The sequence below is a fragment of the Phoca vitulina genome, unplaced genomic scaffold, assembly GCF_004348235.1.
Source record: "Phoca vitulina isolate PV1807 unplaced genomic scaffold, GSC_HSeal_1.0 scaffold3, whole genome shotgun sequence".
NCBI lineage: Eukaryota > Metazoa > Chordata > Mammalia > Carnivora > Phocidae > Phoca > Phoca vitulina.
The window spans coordinates 55,750,017-55,769,673 of NW_022589706.1; the positions used below are offsets into that span (position 1 = coordinate 55,750,017).

At 38.6% G+C, this 19,657-nt stretch overlaps 1 protein-coding gene across 1 annotated transcript in view; it reads right to left on the minus strand.

Annotated features, from left to right (window-relative positions):
- CCDC158 (coiled-coil domain containing 158) overlaps nt 1-19,657 on the minus strand; it is a 100,683-nt gene that overhangs the window by 13,249 nt on the left and 67,777 nt on the right. Inside the window, exon 19 of the mRNA XM_032400573.1 lies at nt 1,994-2,154. Within this exon, the coding sequence (XP_032256464.1) occupies nt 1,994-2,154 (161 nt within the window). The remainder of the gene's footprint in view (nt 1-1,993; nt 2,155-19,657) is intronic.

The window sequence follows — 19,657 nt, forward strand, 5'->3', positions numbered from 1 at the left end:
AAATGGGATTGTTCTCTGTGGGGTTCTTATAATCCTGTATTGAGGTTGTTAGACTTTCCTTCTGGACTACCTTCCTCTCAAAAGTTAGGTAAGCCATTGTAAATGAGTGTGAAATGTAGAAAAAGTCTTCCATTTTTGTATGGCATACCATGTAAATATCTTCCTATGGGTAAACAGCAGCAAAATTTAAAATAAGCCAAAAAGATTCCTGTTGATTTCTAGAAAATACATTACACTGAAATCCGCTTTAGTTTTAGTTAATGCAACAGCTTTCCTTCAATGCCCAAATGCCCATTGATTCCCATGTAAACTGTCCAGACTTCCCAAATTACCTGGAAACACAAAAAATTCTTGGACAATTAATTAGATCAGGATCTCAGATTCTTCTTACCTAAGGCATCTCTCTAATCTCAGGCTTGATTCAGTAATGCAACTTCTTACTCTATCATCTCTATATAGATAAATATAACTCTCAGTTACTTATACAAAGAACAATTTCCAGATTCCATGTATTTTTAGAATAATCCATTGCTCTTTAAAGCACAACAGTAGATTTTAGGCCTCCAAGCAAATTTTGTAGAAAGCTGTCCCTGGAATTCATCAACTCAGAAATGCTTTCATAGACCCTTAAAATCTTTAGGCCGAGTTTAGGCTTTGGTGACAAGGTCATTTGTAGGATTATAGCAAATTAACATACATTCTTTAAAGGCAGGGACCAAATATGTTCATGTTCAATACAGTCCAATATAATTTAAGCCCACAATTAGTGGCTAAAGTGATGGAAATCATCTGACCAGAGAAATCATAGTAATCTTTGTGGAATGATTAGTGCTGGGAGCCAGGGGCTCTAACTTTTACTTTTGGCTTTGCCTCTTTGCTTTATAGGAGAAGGCAAATCAATCTATGCCTAAATTTACTCATCTGTCAAATGACCTTAATAATCAATACTGCCCTGGCTTAGAAGGCCTATTATAGAGTTCCCATAAAAACGAAAGTGCTTTGCACATATATGCATTCCTCACTGGGGTGGCCAATGGAATGTTTCCGACATGTGATTCAGACAATGCAATGTTATGCTATGTAACTGGGCTGCACTTACTATTTTGCTATAACTATTAATATTATTAATAAACATTAAATAAATTCAGCTAATATTTAGCCACTTCAGGTTAACATATACTAACTGAACATCTTAAAAACTGGAGATTGTTTATATATAAGTATTATTTCGGAGAGTATTACTTTTAGGTATTTGTCATATAACCAGAAAATGAATATTACAACAGGTTGTTGTAATACTAACAGCTAGTATATAATTAGAATTATAATACTAAAAATATAGTGTGTACTGTATGAAAATGCTTTGTTAATTTAATAATAACACACAATAAAATTTTAAAACAGTATTTGAGAAGAATATGAGAATCTCATTGATTTCTGCAGGTATATACAGGGAAGGGCTGGTGAACTGATTGAATCTTGTTTGGGTGTGATCTTTTATTAATTTGGTATATGTCATTGGCATGAATACCTAGAGAACCAAGGACTCTCCTACTAGATTATATCTGGAGAGTCATGTAATTCTCAACGGTTCTAGTTTAGCTCCACCATTGAACTGTGTGGCTGCAGGCAAGTCAGCCTTTTGAAACTTATGTTTTTCTCATTTTTAAGATGGGCTAAATAAATCCTGCCCTGTCTTGTTTCAAACAGTTGTTATGATAATCAAATAAGATTATGGATGTAAAATCTGTCGGGACCTATAAATTACGAATGTAACTTTGGGTAACACCTTGCTTTGACACCTTCTTTCTGAACAGAATAACTGTATTATTTGCTCTTGATATCAAGTTATTTGACTTTTGCTTAGTTCCTCCACTTTCATATTGTTTTCCCTGGTAAGGTCAGGTCGTCTCTGAAGTTAGTTAAACCTCCCCCTCCCACAGGGAACCACGCTGAGAGAAGCTCTCCCGTCCCGCAGTACACCCAGGCTCACACAGCCACGTAGGAGACCCCCAGGGATGGTGTTCTCCCTTCTTCTTCGGGCTTGCCCAGAGGCACAGCTGGTTCCTCGTTGATCACACTTCTCAACTCTTGGAGAAGCTGTTTCAAGTCCCTTGTTGGATCTTCCTTCAATATGTTAGGTTTCATAGAGTGCTGTATTAAAACAATTTACAAAACAAACACCTTAGTTTTTTTTTTTTAGATTTGTATGCTATTTCCTATTGTAAAATTAATTCAGCTGGTAAATAGAAATTATGGAGGAGAAAGAAGAAAAAACAAAAATCACCTATAATCTTATTAATCTCAGGGATAATCAATAACAACCAATCAATAATCAACACAGTGCTGTATCTAATTTATAAATGTGTGTATACTTCTTTATATATCCATATTTATAAATTAGAGGATACACACATAGGATCAAACCATACACATCTATTTTTAAATCATTTTTTAAAAAAATTTTAACGATGGAGTATGAATACTATACTATGTCATTAAATATTTACAACTATGTCCAGGCAAAATAATTCCAGTACTTTTTAAGGGCTGAATTTTATAAAGCTACAGAACTTTAGAAGTAAGGAACTCTTTAGAGATGAATTAATTTACTCCCCATTTTACTTATGAGGAAAGAGACCCTCAATATTTTCAAATTGGGTTAGTTGGTATTTGAGAATAATTTTAAATGATTTTCAGATATATAAGTATTCCCTGATGAATATTTATAATAAAAATTATAGATGTTCCCAATAGGCACCTCAAAAGGGGAAACCAACTGATAGTTAGCAGTTGCTCTGGTGAGCAGGTAGTCTTAGTTGGAGGACACTCACGGCTAGAAAGTCATCAATCATCATCAAGTTATTTTAGCTGGAGGTGTCTGTCCCAATGTAGAGTTAAACCTGCCATATACATTGGTTGTTGAATGAACATTGGTTTTGCTTTTCTAGGGTCTATGCCAAACAAGTGTTGATGTTATTGATATAATCCTCACATTCCCCTTCCCTTCCTAACCCTGTGGACAAACCACAGATAACATTCAGCTGAAGATGTCAAGAGTTCTGACTGACTGAATGTGTGGGTAAGTATGGTCTTTCCAGTTTATTGATGGAAATTGCCAAGAGTTCAGAGTTTCGTAAGTTAGACTCCATTTAATTATTAAGTTTGGCTCCAGTAATTTAAAATACATAAACACATGAACAATTTTTTAATAGACTTCATTTTTAAAAATTTATTTTGATTTTTTTAAAAGATTTTATTTATTTATTTGACAGAGAGAGACAGCGAGAGAGGGAACACAAGCAGGGGGAGTGGGAGAGGGAGAAGCAGACTTCCCACAGAGCAGGGAGCCTGGTGCGGCACTCGATCCCAGGACCCTGGGATCATGACCTGAGCCGAAGGCAGCTGCTTAACGACTGAGCCACCCAGGTGCCCCAATGATAAGAGACTCTTAATGATAGAGAACAAACGGGGGCTTGCTGGAGGGAGGTGGGCGGGGGATGGGCTAGATGGGTGATGAGTATTAAAGAGGCCACTTGTGATGAGCACTGGATGTTATAGGTAAGTGATGAATCACTAAATTCTACTCCTGAAACTGAGATTACACTGTATGTTAACTAACTAGAATTTAAATAAAAATTTGAAATAATAAAAAGGTTGAAAAGCATTGAATTCCAACATTCACTTAGCAAATAATCATAATCAGCCCTATGACATTCTCATATTATGACTTCATCCTAATACTTTTAAGAACTGTTGAAATGTGTGTTGCTCCTCCAATTAAAATGTAAGCTGCTTTATAGAGGCAAGGACTTGATTTGATTATCACTCTTTTTATACTCCTTTACAAATAAGCTACACTTGGCTTGGGTATGAAATCACAAAAATATCAAGGTCGGAGGGGTCTTGAAGATCATTTGGTTCTAGTCTAACCTCCAAACGGAAGTGATGATAAATTTCCTCTATGGCACCCTAGCAATAGACTTATCTGGCCTTTGAATGATCACCAAAAACCAAGGAAGGCAGTTTAATTTTCATACACCTTTAATCTTTTGAGAGAAAGACTTACTAAACTGAATCTCCTCCATACAACTTACATCCCTGGTCATCTTTTACCCTCTAGAGTCATAGGGAACAAGTGGAACATAACCCTTTAGAAACAGATACTTATTTTATCCCTTCACCCTCCACTTTGTAACACACACTGCAGGCTAAATCTCCTCAAGCCATCTACTCTTTTCACGTGGCATGGGCTCACCATTTCTCACCACTCTGGTAGTGTCTCTTTTGACAGACTGCTTAATCAGTGATTCTCCCTGCCTAAACATTGAAACACAAAGTTCAGGGAGAGTCTGACCAGAGAGCAGTGTGGAGAACTGTCCCCCTCTTGGATCTGGATGCTATCTTTTAAAACCTTTTTCGGCTGCCGCATAATACTGCTGACTCAGACCGAGCAGGCAGTCAACTGAGGCTCCCTAGGCCCTTACTGATAAGCCACATCTCCCATATGCTGCACTTTGTATTTTTGTGTATTTAGTACCAAGTTCTAGACGACATTTATTCTAACCCAACTTTCTCTTCATAGACTTGGCTCATCATTCCGAACAAACAGAAGCACCATTTATCTGTGCTTGCCATGCATCAGGCATTCTACATATTATCTCATCTGAACTTTAATTTTCAAACCAGCCAATAAGGTAGAAATAATGGCTTCCATTTTAGAAAAGAGAAAACCAAGGCACAGAGAGGTTAAATAATTTGGTCAAAATTATGCAAGGAGTAAATGGCAAAACTGGAATAAAGATGATCATTTGTTTGACTTGAGAGCCCATGATCTTTCCACTGTGGTACAGTGACTGATTCTCACTGGATAAATTCATTAGGAAATGTGATCGGCATGCTATGAAGTATCCAAATTTAAGATCACAAAATTACAGAATATGGGGAAAGATTAAATAATATAGTTGAGCAACTGGCCTCAACATAATTATAGTCGGGTTATTACTGAAAGTAATTCACAAATCACATGAGGGCAATTATCCTAAACTCAGAAGCCTTCAACAAGGATTGATTTATAAGTCAAATGCACCTTGGGAATCTTTAAAACCACTAAAGAGATAAGAACACCAATGCCAGGCGCATTCCCTAAACCCTCCAGGAGGGGAGAGGCAGGTGGTACAGTGGAAAAGGGCACAAGCTTCTGCACCCCCACTCTTTCACCATGGGATCCTGAGCAAGTTACCTTTCACACTTCAAGAAACTTTGCAGGACACCTACTATGTGCCAGACACTCCATTAGAAACTGAAGTAAAGTGACAAATATATCTGGTCCCTGCCTGTGGAGACCATACAGATCATTACGGGAGGGAAATGCATGATGAACAGATAATTTCATAACAAGAGGAATGCTTACTTTAATCTCCATTTCCTTATCTGTAAAAAGGAGGAAAATACCTCTTACTTTACAAGGAGGGTATAAGAAACAAGATTACTTAATGTGTGCACAGTAAGTACCAAGAAAGGCTGTTTCCCCCCATCACTCTCCCCTTAGTATAGAAATTTATAGAAACCTATTTTATATGCTCTATATTTGCTGATCTAGAATCACCAGAAAGGTACTATAACTTATAGTGCAGCATGTTAGTACCTGGGTAGAGCCACTACTAAGAAGTTATCAGGGTTAGCTGTGCATTCTAGCTACTATGCTCCCCTTGATATAAGTAGAGATATTATCATTCTTTCAAGTTGCAGGGGGAAAGTTACATGGTCACAGTCAGAAACTTATCTCCTTTTTGTTTTCAAATAGTTTTTTGAACAGCTTCTTGTAAGTGGGCGGGGGGGGGGAGCATGTTCAATAGCTTACCTTTTTTTTCTAGAACCCATATAGGGAGGAAAGCATTTACCTTCGTGGTTTTACACTAATACCTTCAACATTGACATTCAAAAAAAGGTAATATGGTGGCTCCAGAATTGAACCTACTATAAGCCTGGAAGAAGATAATTCTTTCTCTCTTGAGTCTTCTCAGTAAGGTTAGTATAAGTGAGCCATAGAAGGAAATACTAGGAACAGGATAAAACGGGATTCTAGAGGCCAAATTAAATCCCAGAAAATTAAATATTTATGCAATAAGCAAAATAAATAGCTAATAAATTGGGGTAAAAGTGCAGAGTCTGAAAGTTACATCTCAGTAAATTTTATAACTACCACTTAAAGAAAATATTTCTTTGTTATGTGTTCAAATAATGAAGTCTATTATTTAAAAAGTATAATTACTTTTCTATGCAAACAACATTGTTACACTGTTACTTTTAACTAAAGGAAAGGTGAACTTGACACAATTATAACAAATGCTAACCATTTAACAACAAAATGATATTTGTTGAGCTGTGTGTGTGGGGGGGGGGATGGGCAGTGTGCATACATACGTCCTGCAATATGTAAAGGATTTTGCTACATGCGGATGTGTCAGAACTACCTCCAGATATTACATACATTTAGGCTCAAACCAAGGAATCTGAAGGCTGTGGCAAAGATCCCCTAGAGGCTGTGGAACCAAAGCAGACACTGTCCTCATTTATCGATAAACTTTAGACAATTTGGTTCCTTAGGGGTATCTTGTAGAGAAAAACCTCCAAGAAATATTAAGTATAAAAAAAGCAAGTTGTAAACCAATATGTATGGTATGAGTTCATTTATATTAAAAATCTCTACATGTATTTAGCTACTTTTACATTGAAGAACTACTGTATCAAAATTATAGGAGAGTGGTTACTTCTTGGGGGTGGAATGGGGAGGAGCACCTTGGTAAGCTAATTCTTGGGCTGGGTAATGTGTTCAGTTGTGTTCATTGTTATTTTAAACAGTCAAACAAATAAAGCCATGTAGGGATCAACCACAAGAGTGTGTCATACAACCAAGGATTATGACTAATTCAATTCTATGGACCAATTCTGTACAAGTTCAGTGTGTGAACCAGAAGTTTTCTTTAATACAAACACAGAAGAGGACAGAGAAAGGACATATAAATTATCTGGGAACTCTGAACAGCATGGCACAAACAGACTTGAGTACTAATCCTGGATCCTCTGTGTACTAGCTGTGGGACCCTGGGCAACTTTACCTCTCTAAAGTGCCCTATTCCTCATTTTAAAAATGGGGACAATACAATCTATCCTGCTGGATTAGTGTGAGGATTAGAAATAATGTATGTAAGGCAAATGGCCTATTGTCAGTATTAAATCAATAATTATTTTTTAATCAAGAGAGCAACTATTTTGATGAAAAATAATACAATTTTAAATTCCCAACTTGGCAAATTATGAAAGATTTCTTCTAGAGGACAAGGCCTCAAATGAGATTATACTATGCAAGAACATATTTCTGAGGAATTAATTGCTTAATATATATATTTTATAGACAACAAATTAATTCTTGAAGGGTCATTATAAAAAACCACTTATATTTTCTGAATATATATACATGTTTTGTTCTGATTATATAGGTATTAAATTTTCACTTAAAAATTAAAAAAAAAAAATACATGATGAAAAAAATCCTGTGTGCCAGAAGATAAACCCTGTTTACACTTTAACATTTTGAGGTGTTTCTCTCTTGTCTTTTTGCAATGTATAAAATTACAGAATGAGTGGAGAGGACTGTTTCAGGCTTGGAAGACTTCAGTGAAGAGGAGTAAGTCTTTTTCCTTTTTTGCCTTACTCCAGCCACATTTGTTAGCTGATGCTTTGGGCCCCTCCAGGGTTGGGGACAAAAGGAAGGTGAGGAAAGCAGAGGAGGGAGGTGAGGCCCCCCTTGAGTGGTCCCTGGGGTGCTGTCTGGGGACTTCACTAGCAGGTGAGCTGGTTTATGAGCCCTGCCCAGCCCTGGTCTCCCAGCAGTTTATACCTTGATGAAGATCATGTGAGGTCCCTTTTAAAAATGGCCCTTCCTCTAGGGCCTATAAGTGGGCCATAGAAAGCACTCCACCGGCGGAGTGCCATGTGCCACCAAGGCTGTCCTCTTTTCTACTTTGCCGATTATAGAGAGGCACTTGACTATGAATTTTTCTTAAAAAGACTCAAAATCAAACCCCAGGGGACACTTGCCCAGCCCTGGAGGAGTATTCCCTGAAGCTCCTCCATCTCCACTTGAGGTGGGGGAGAGTGGGGGGACCACAGCATACTGGCAAGTCTCTTCTTCTTCTTTTTTTTTTTTTAATTTTATTATGTTATGTTAGTCACCATACAATACATCATTAGTTTTTGATGTAGTGATCCACGATCCATTGTTTTCGTATAACACCCAGTGCTCCATGCAGTACGTGCCCTCCTTAATACCCATCACTGAGCTAACCAATCCCCCCTCCCCCCTCCCCCCTCCCCTCTAAAACCCTGTTTGTTTCTCAGGTCCATAGTCTCTCATGGTTCATCTCTCCCTCCAATTCCCCCCCCCACCCATTTTTCCCTTCCTTCTCCTAATGTCCTCCATGCTATTCCTTATGTTCCACAAATAAGTGAAACCATATGATAATTGACTTTCTCTGCTTGACTTATTTCACTTAGCATAATCTCCTCCAGTCCCGTCCATGTTGATGTAAAAGTTGGGTATTCATCTTTTCTGATGGCTGAGTAATATTCCATTGTATATATGGACCACATCTTCTTTATCCATTCATCTATTGAAGGGCATCTACAGATAAAGGGCTGGTATCCAAGATCTATAAAGAACTTCTCAAACTCAACACCCAAAAAACAAATAATCAAGTCAAAAAGTGGGCAGAAGATATGAAAAGACACTTCTCTGAAGAAGACACACAAATGGCTAACAGACACATGAAAAAATGTTCATCATCATTAGCCATCAGGGAAATCCAAATCAAAACCACACTGAGATACCACCTTACACCAGTTAGAATGGCAAAAATGGACAGGGAAAGAAACAACAAATGTTGGAGAGGTTGTGGAGAAAGGGGAACCCTCTTACACTGTTGGTGGGAATGCAAGTTGGTACAGCCACTTTGGAAATCAGTGTGGAGGTTCCTCAAAAATTTAAAAATAGAGCTACCCTATGGCCCAGCAATTGCACTACTGGGTATTTACCCCAAAGACACAGATGTAGTGAAAAGAAGGGCCATATGCACCCCAATGTTCATGGCAGCAATGTCCGCAATAGCCAAACTGTAGCAAGTCTCTTCTAAACACTTCTCTGTAGGCCTCGTCAACTCCTGGCCTTCCTTGTAAAGCCCTGAACTGATTAGCTAAAAGTAGTACAACTGGTTTCACAATCTTTTAGCTGGTGCTGCATAAGTGGTCTAGTACCTTGCTTTAGGGTGTCTATGTCTTATTCTGGCTTTGGGGCCTCGGGCAAAACGGAGAGACAGGCCATCTGTATATGTATACACTACTTTTTCATTGGATTTTTAGTCATTTGACGTACCATGAACGTTTTCCCCTCTAAACATTAGTTAAAACCATAACTGTTAATGGCTACACTGATGTTTCATAATTTTTAAATCAATGCCCTATTGTCAGTTATATTATTTCCAATTTTTGCTATTATAAATAATGTTCAGTGAATATCTTCATGTATTTACCTTTGTACCTATCTCTGATTATTTTCTGAAGACCAGTTTATAGAAATGATCTTACTGAATCCAAGGGCATTTTTAGGACTTCTGATAACTATCTTCTAGAGAAGTCCTAACAGTCCAATGCAGTATGTGAGGAGCTTGTTAGTTGTTGCCTCTGTCCTCACAACACGAAAAGAGCTGAACAAACTAACGATCAACAACTCTTCTTAAGTTCATCTGAGAAGTGAGGTCAATGGTAGAATCACAGCTTACTGGAGCAGAAGTCCAGGAGCAGAAACCCTTCATTTAAGCCAGTAATGGGGAGAAAAATTTTAATTGATGAACTGCTGGAGGCTCAGTGTGGACAAACGTAAGAGTTAAAAACTCCAGGTTGGGGCCACATACTTCTGTGAGTTTTACTTCCAGGAGCCCAACAGGTTCTTAAGGTGAAGGGTGGAGAAAAAATTCCCCGTGTTTCTGGCAGAATAGGGGAAAAGTTATTTTGAAATATGTTCAGAGCATTCTGTTCTTAACAAATCCAGCCCTCAAGGGACACTATTAAACCAGAGCCCCTAACAGCTTGGGTCATACCAGAATCTGACCAAGTGGGCAGGGAAATACCCAACTCAGCAACTTCCTGTCTCACCTAAAGGTGGTGGGGGGTGTGTGGGGGGGTAACAAAACTGAGAACTTGGGAGGGCCTCAGCCCAGTGGCACAGGCTCACTAAAAGACTGAGACCTAATCACAGGACTATATAGAATGCTTCCCCTCTCCCCACACCTTTATGACGCATGACTTCAATAAGGCTTCTGTAGAATAATGAGATTACAAAAAAAAAAAAAATTGCATGTCAAAGACCTTATTTAAGAAGTCTCTAGGGAAACCCAAAGACAAAAGGGGAGAGAAAACAAGGACATCAGAGGACATTTTAGCCTTTGATGCCTATAGCTACAGCAAGCAGCACACATAGTTTAACCCCTAGCCAAATAAACACAAAACCCTCACACTAAAGTTCTATTTATTGCAGTTCTTTTTACCCAGTACATCATGTTCAGCTTTCAACAAAAAATTAAACTCATACTAAAAGGACAAAAAAATGCAGTTGAAGAGACAGAGCCAGCATCAGAACCAGACTCAGATATGGCAGAGATTTTGGAATTATTAGACTAGGAATTTCATTATGATTAATATGCTAAGGGTTCTAATGGAAAAAGTGGACAACATGCAAAAACAGATAATGTAAGCAGAAAAACTGAAATTCTAAGGTGGAATCAAAAGGAAATTCTAGAAAAAAATTATAAAGAAATGAAGAAGGCCTTTGATAGGCTTATCAATAGACTGGACATGACCAAGAAAGTAATCAGTGAGCTTGAAGAAATGTGTTTTTCTTTTTTAAGGTTTTATTTGTTCATTTCAGAGAGAGTGAGAAAGAGAGCGAGAGAGAGTGAGAGAGAGCAGGTGAGCAGGGAGGGGCAGAGGGTAAGGGAGAGGTAGAAAGAATCTGCAACAGACTCTTCACTGAGCACAGAGCCTGACATGGGGCTCAATCCCACAACCATGAGATCATGACCAGAGCTGAAACCAAGAAACCAAGAGTTGGACGCTCAAGTGACTGAGCCACCCAGGTGCCTCACCTTGAAGAAATGTTAATGGAAACTTCTAAAACTGAAATGCAAAGAGAAAAAGAAATGAAGAAGATGGACGAGAATGTCTAAGAACGGTGGGACCACTGTAAGAGGTGTAACATACACATAATGGGGGTACCATAAGGAAAAGAGAAAGAGAAAGAAATAAAAGAAAGACGTAATAATGGCTGAGAATTTTCCAAGATTAATGACAGAACCAAGACACATATCCAGGAACATTATGAAACATCAAACAATACAGACACTAAAAAAATCTTCCCATAGGCATATCATATTCAAACTGCAGAAAATCAAAGAAAAAAAGTTTTTAAAGAAGCCAGAGGGGAAAAAACATAGAGTAGCAAGGATGAGTATTACATCAGATTTCTCTTCAGAAACCACACAAGCAAAAAGAGACTCGAGTGAAATATTTAAAATATTGAGATAAACCCCCCCCCCCACCAATCTAGAACTATACTCTGCAAAATTATCCTTCAGAAATGAGGAAAAATAAGACTCTTAGACAAACAAAAATTGAGGGAATTTGTTATCAGTAGACCTGCCTTGCAAGAAATGTTAAAAGAAGTTCTTCCAAGGGGAAGAAAATGATATAGGTCAGAACCTCAGATTTACATAAAAAAAAGGAAGATCCTTAGAGAAGGAATAAGGGAAGGTAAAATAAAGAACTTTCTTTCTTTTTTTTTTTTAAATGTGCAATGTTAAATGGTTCTATTTATTTATTTTTATAACATATAATGTATTGTTTTTTTCAGGGGTACAAGGGTTTCAGGGGTACAGGTCTGTGATTCATCAGTCTTACACAATTCACAGTGCTCACCATAGCACATACCTTCCCCAATGTCCATCACTCAGCCCCCCCATCCCTCCCACCCTCCTCTACTCCAGCAACCCTCAGTGTGTTTCCTTAGATTAAGAGTCTCTTACTGTTTGTTTCCCTCTCCAGTTTCATCTTGTTTCATTTTTCCCTTCCTTCCCTAGAAGGTATTATGCTAAGCGAGATAAGTCAATCAGAGAAAAACAATTATCATATGATCTCACTGATATGTGGAATTTGAGAAACAAGGCAGAGGATAATAAAGAACTTTCTTTTAATTGCTCTAACAGTTTATTCAAATAATAATAGGAATAATGCATCCAATTATGTATACATAGTATAATAATAATATACACAAAATATATGTGTATATATACATGCTTAGGGATAAATGAAATGAATGACCACAATGATACAAGGGACAAGAAGGAGGAAATACGACTATTTTGTTATTATAAGGTCCTTGTACTACCCATGACATGGTATAGTGTCATTTCAAAGTGGACTTGGATTAGTTGTAAATGCATACTGCAAACTCTAGGACAACCACTAAAAAAAGGAAAAAAGGAAATATAATTTATATGCTAACAAGGGAGAGAATATATTTTTAATTCCTCAAAACCACAAAAGGCAGAAAAAGAGTAAAATACAAAAATAGGAATAAAAACAAAAGCAATGACAAGAAAACAGTAACAAACATAATATTAATCTAGCTATATGAATAATGAATTTAAATATTGATGCTCCAAATATACCAATTAAAAGAGAGATTGTCAGGATGCAACAAAAAACAAGACAGACTATATGTTGTCTACAAGAAACCTACTTTAAATATAAAGACACATATAAAGTAAGGAGATGGAGAAAGAATATCATGCTAATACTAATAAAAAGAAAGCTGGAGTAGCTAACATTAATTTCAGACAGAGCAAACTTCAGAGCAAGGAAAAGAGGGGCATTACATAATGATAAAGGGATCAATTCTTCAAGAAGATATAACCATCCTTAATGTGTATGCACTTAGCAGCAGGGCATCAAAATATGTGAGGCAAAAACTGATAAAACTGCAAGGAGAGGGGCGCCTGGGTGGCTCAGTTGGTTAAGCACTGCCTTTGGCTCAGGTCATGATCCTGGAGTCCCGGGATCAAGTCCCGCATCGGGCTCCCTGCTCAGCAGGGAGTCTGCTTCTCCCTCTGACCCTCCCCCTCTCATGCTCTCTATCTCATTCTCTCTCTCAAATAAATAAATAAAATCTTTAAAAAAAAAAAAAAAACTGCAAGGAGAGGGGGAGGAGCAAGATGGCGGAGGAGTAGGAGACCTGGATTTTGTCTGGTCCCAGGAAATCAGCTAGATACGGAGCAAACCATTCTGAACACCTACGAACTCAACAGGAGATCGAAGAAAAGAATAGCAACAACTCTCTGAACAGAAAAGCGACCACTTTCTGGAAGGTAGGACGTGCGGAGAAGTGAACCCGAGGTGATATTCGGGAAGATAGATGGTGGGGGAGGGGGCCTCCGTCGGCCACTTCTGGCAAGTGATAGAGCCGCGGAGCACAAAATCAGAACTTTCAGAAGTCGGCTCCGCTGAGGGACATCGCTCCAGTGGCTAAGTAGGGGGTGGAACCCTCGCTGGGACAGTGGGGTCTCAGGACCCTCGGGGTCACAGGAAGACCGGGGGTGCCAGAGTGCGGCAGAGCTCCCAGGTATCGGAGTGGGGAAACCGGCTGCAGAGACGGAGCCCAGGAGCGGGCTCTCAGCTTGGGGTTGCCATAAACCATGATTCACGGCACAGTCGGGCCACTGCTCTTCCAGCAGGGATCCAACAAGTGGCAGATCCGGGGAGATTCCCCTTCCTCCCCCGGGAGGAGTGGCACAGGAGCACACCACAGGGATCTGCTGGGTTTGGAGACTCCACACGGGGTCAGGTGCCAGAGATAGAAACGCTCGGTCACAGGCCAGGTGAGCACGGAGTGTGGCGGAAGACCGGGGAGACGGGAGTGATTGACTGCTTTTCTCTGGGGGTGCACTGAGGAGTGGGGCCCCAAGTTCTCGGCTCCTCTGGGGCGGAGATTAGGAGGCCGCCATTTTCACTCTCCTCCTCCAAAGCTATACCGAAAGCTTGCAGGGAACAAAAGCTCCCGAGGGCAAACCCGAGCAGATTACTTAGCCCAGACCTGGCAAGGGTGGGGCAATTCCGCCTCCGGCAAAGACATTTGGGAACCACGGCAACAGGCCCCTCCCCCAGAAGATCAGCGAGAACAGCCAGCCAAGACCAAGTTTACCGATCAATGAGAACGGAGAACTCCAGAGCTAGGGGAATACTGCACATAGAATTTATGGCTTTTTTCCCATGATTCTTTAGTCTTTCAAAGTTAATTTTTTTAATTTTCTTTTTTTTCTTTTTCTACTTTTTAAAAAATTTTTCTTTTTCCCTTTTTCAACCAACATCTTATCAATCCCTTTTTTAAAAATCTTTTTTATTTTTCATTTTTAGAGTCATGTTCTATCCCTTCATTGTAGTTAGCCTTATTTTTTGTATATATATAAGTTATTCTCTCTTTAAAATTTTGGGATACAGTTTCTTCTAACAAACCAAAATATACCCTAAATCTCTAGTGTATAGCTTTGTTCTAGTCTCCTGCCTGATCACATTCTCTCTCTTTTGTTTTTATTTTAATTTCTCTTCTTTCTTTTTTCAACCAACTTCTTATCAATTCCTTTTATAAAATCTTTTATAATTTTCATCTTTACAGTCATATTCCATCCCTTCATCGTATTTACCCTTATTTTTTTTACATATGTAAGTTTTTCTTTCTTTAAAATTTTGGGAGGCAGTTTCTTCTAACAGACCAAAATATGCCCAAAATCTAGTGTGTGGCACTGATCTCTTCACCAGCCTGATCACATTCTTTTTCTTTTTTTTTCTTTTCTTTCTTTCCCTTTCTTTTCCCCCTGGTTTCAGGTCTCTTCTGATTTGTTTAGTGTATATTTTTCGGGGGTCATCGTTACCCTGTTAGCATTTTGTTCTCTCATTCATCTATTCCCCTCTGGACAAAATGACAAGATGGAAAAACTCACCTCAAAAAAAGAACAAGAGGTGGTACCGACTGCCAGGGACCTAATCAATACTGACATTAGCAAGATTTCAGAACTAGAGTTCAGAATGACGATTATAAAGATACTAGCTGGGCTTGAAAAAAGCATGGATGATACTAGAGAAACCCTTTCTGGAGAAATAAAAGAACTAAAATCTAACCAAGTCGAAATCAAAAAGGCTGTTAATGAGGTGCAATAAAAAATGGAGGCTCTAACTGCTAGGATAAATGAGGCAAAAGAGAGAATTAGTGATATAGAAGACTAAATGATGGAGAACAAAGAAGCTGAGAAAGAGAGAGACAAACAAGTACTGGATCACGAGGGCAGAATTCGAGAGATAAGTGATACCATAAGATGAAGCAATATTAGAATAATTCGGATCCCAGAAGAAGAAGAAGAAAGAGAGAGAGAGGCAGAAGGTATATTGGAGCAAATTATAGCAGAGAACTTCCCTAATTTGGGGAAGGAAACAGGCATCAAAATCCAGGAGGCACAGAGAACCCCCCTCAAAATCAATAAAAATAGGTCAACACCCCGACATCTAATAGTAAAACTTACAATTCTCAGAGACAAAGAGAAAATCCTGAAAGCAGCTCAGGACAAGAGGTCTGTAACCTACAATGGCAGAAACATTAGATTGGCAGCAGACCTAACCACAGAGACCTGGCAGGCCAGAAAGGACTGGCATGATATATTCAGAGCACTGAACGAGAAACACATGAAGCCAAGAATGCTATATCCAGCTAGGCTGTCATTGAAAATAGAAGGAGAGATAAAAAGCTTCCAGGACAAACAAAAACTAAAAGAATTTGCGAACACCAAACCAGCCCTACAAGAAATATTGAAAGGGGTCCTCTAAGCAAAGAGAGAGCCTAAAAGTAACATAGACCAGAAAGGAACACAGACAATATACAGTAACAGTCACCTTCCAGGCAATACAATGGCACTAAATTCCTATCTTTCAAGAGTTACCCTGAATGTAAATGGGCTAAATGCCCCAATCAAAAGACAGAAGCTATCAGATTGGATAAAAAAACAAGACCCATTGATATGCTGCCTGCAAGAGACTCATTTTAGACCCAAAGACACCTCCAGATTGAAAGTGAGGGGGTGGAAAACCATTTACCATGCTAATGGACATCAAAAGAAAGCTGGGTGGCAATCCTTCTATCAGACAAATTAGATTTTAAACCAAAGACTATAATAAGAGATGAGGAAGGACACTATATCATACTTAAAGGGTCTACCCAACAAGAGGATCTAACAGTTGTAAGTATCTATGCCCCTAACATGGGAGCAGCCAATTAATAACAAAATCAAAGAAACACATTTACAACAATACAATAATAGGGGACTTTAACACCCCCCTCACTGAAATGGACAGATCATCTAAGCAAAAATCAACAAGGAAATAAAGGCTTTAAATGACACACTGGACCAAATGGACTTCACAGATATATTCAGAACATTCCATCCCAAAGCAACAGAGTACACATTCTTCTCTAGTGCCCATGGAACATTCCAGAATAGATCACATCCTAGGTCACAAATCAGGTCTCAACCGGTACCAAAAGATTGGGATCATTCCCTGCATATTTTCGGACCACAGTGCTTTGAAACTAGAACTCAATCACAAGAGGAAAGTCGGAAAGAACTCAAATACATGGAGGCTAAAGAGCATCCTACTAAAGAATGAATGGGTCAACCAGGAAATTAAAGAAGAATTAAAAAAAATTCATGGAAACCAATGAAAATGAAAACAAAACTGCTCAAAATCTTTGGGATGCAGCAAAGGCAGTCCTAAGAGGAAAGTATATAGCAATACAAGCCTTTCTCAAGAAACAAGAAAGATCTCAAATACACAACCTAACCCTACACCTAAAGGAGCTGGAGAAAGAACAGCAAATAAAGCCTAAACCCAGCAGGAGAAGAGAAATAATAAAGATCAGAGCAGAAATCAATGAAATAGAAACCAAAAGAACAGTAGAACAGATCAATGAAACTAGGAGCTGGTTCTTTGAAAGAATTAATAAGATTGTTAAACCCCTGGCCAGACTTATCAAAAAGAAAAGAGAAATGATCCAAATAAATAAAATCATGAATGAAAGAAGAGAGAGCACAACCAACAGCAAAGAAATACAAACAATTATAAGAACATATTATGAGCAAAACTATATGCCAGCAAATTAGATAATCTGGAAGAAATGGATGCATTCCTAGAGATGTATAAACTACCAAAACTGAACCAGGAAGAAATAGAAAACCTGAACAGACCCATAACCACTAAGGAAATTGAAGCAGTAATTAAAAATCTCCCAAAAAACAAGAGCCCAGGGCCAGATGGCTTCCCAGGGGAATTCTACCAAACATTTCAAGAAGAATTAATACTTATTCTTCTGAAACTGTTCCAAAAAATAGAAATGGAAGGAAAACTTCCAAACTCATTTTATGAGGCCAGCATTACCTGGATCCTAAAATCAGACAAAGACCCCATCAAAAAGGAGAATTACAGACCAATATCCCTGATGAACATGGATGCAAAAATTCTCACCAAAATACTAGCCAATAGGATCCAACAGTACATTAAAAGGATTATTCACCACGACCAAGTGGGATTTATTCCTGGGCTGCAAGGTCGGTTCAACATCCGCAAATCAATGTGATACAATACATTAATAAAAGAAAGAACAAGAACCATATGATCCTCTCAATAAATGCAGAAAAAGCATTTGACAAAGTATAGCATCCTTTCTTGATTAAAACTCTTCAGAGTGTAGGGATAGAGGGTACACACCTCAATATCATAAAAGCCATCTATGAAAAACCCACAGCAAATATCATTCTCAATGGGGAAGAACTGAGAGCTTTTCCCCTAAGGTCAGGAACACGGCAGGGATGTCCGCTATCACCACTGCTATTCAACACAGTACTAGAAGTCCTAGCCACAGCAATCAGACAACAAAAGAAATAAAAGGCATCCAAATCAGCAAAGAAGAAGTCAAACTCTCACTCTTTGCAGATGATATGATACTTTATGTGGAAAACCCAAAAGACTCCACCCCAAAACTGCTAGAACTCATACAGGAATTCAGTAAAGTGGCAGGATATAAAATCAATGCACAGAAATCAGTGGCATTTCTATACACCAACAAGACAGATGAAAGGGAAATTAAGGAGTCGATCCCATTTACAATTGCACCCAAAACCATAAGATACCTAGGAATCAATCTAACCAAAGAGGCAAAGGATCTGTACTCAGATAACTATAAAATACTCATGAAAGAAATTGAGGAAGACACAAAGAAATGGAAAAACGTTCCATGCTCATGGATTGGAAGAACAAATATTGTGAAGATGTCAATGCTACCTAGAGCAATCTACACATTCAATGCAATCCCCATCAAAATATCATCCACTTTTTTAAGAAATGGAACAAATAATTCTAAAATTTGTATGGAATCAGAAAACACCCCGAATAGCCAGAGGAATGTTGAAAAAGAAAAGCAAAACTAGTGGCATCACAATTCCGGAGTTCAAGCTCTATTACAAAGCTGTAATCATCAAGACAGTATGGTACTGGCACAAAACCAGACACATAGATCAGTGGAACAGAATAGAGAGCCCAGAAATGGACCCTCAACTCTATGGTTAACTAATCTTCGACAAAGCAGGAAAGAATGTCCAATGGAAAAAAGACAGTCTCTTCAACAAATGGTGTTGGGAAAATTGGACAGCCACATGCAGAAGAATGAAACTGGACCATTTCCTTACACTACACACAAAAATAGACTCAAAATGGATGAAAGACCTAAATGTGAGACAGAAATCCATCAAAATCCTAGAGGGGAACACAGGCAGCAACCTCTTTGACCTCAGCTGCAGCTACTTCTTCTTAGGCACATCGCCAAAGGCAAGGGAAGCAAGGGCAAAAATGAACTATTGGGACTTCATCAAGATAAAAAGCTTTTGCACAGCAAAGGAAACAGTCAACAAAACCAAAACACAACTGACAGAATGGGAGAAGATATTTGCAAATGACATATCAGATAAAGGGCTAGTATCCAAAATCTATAAAGAACTTATCAAACTCAACACTCAAAGAACAAAGAATCCAATCAAGAAATAGGCAGAAGACATGAACAGACATTTCTGCAGAGAAGACATCCAAATGGCCATCAGATACATGAAAAAGTGCTCAACATCACTTGGCATCAGGGAAATCCAAATCAAAACCTCAATGAGATACCACCTCACACCAGTCAGAATGGTTAAAATTAACAAGTCAGGAAATGACAGATGTTGGCGAGGATGTGGAGAAAGGGGAACTCTCCTACACTGTTGGTGGGAATGCAAGCTGGTGCAGCCACTCTGGAAAACAGTATGGAGGTTCCTCAAAAAGTTGAAAATAGAGCTACTGTACGACCCAGCAATTGCACTACTGGGTATTTACCCCAAAGATACAAATGTAGTGATCCGAAGGGTTACGTGCACCCCAATGTTTATAGCAGCAATGTCCACAATAGCCAAACTAT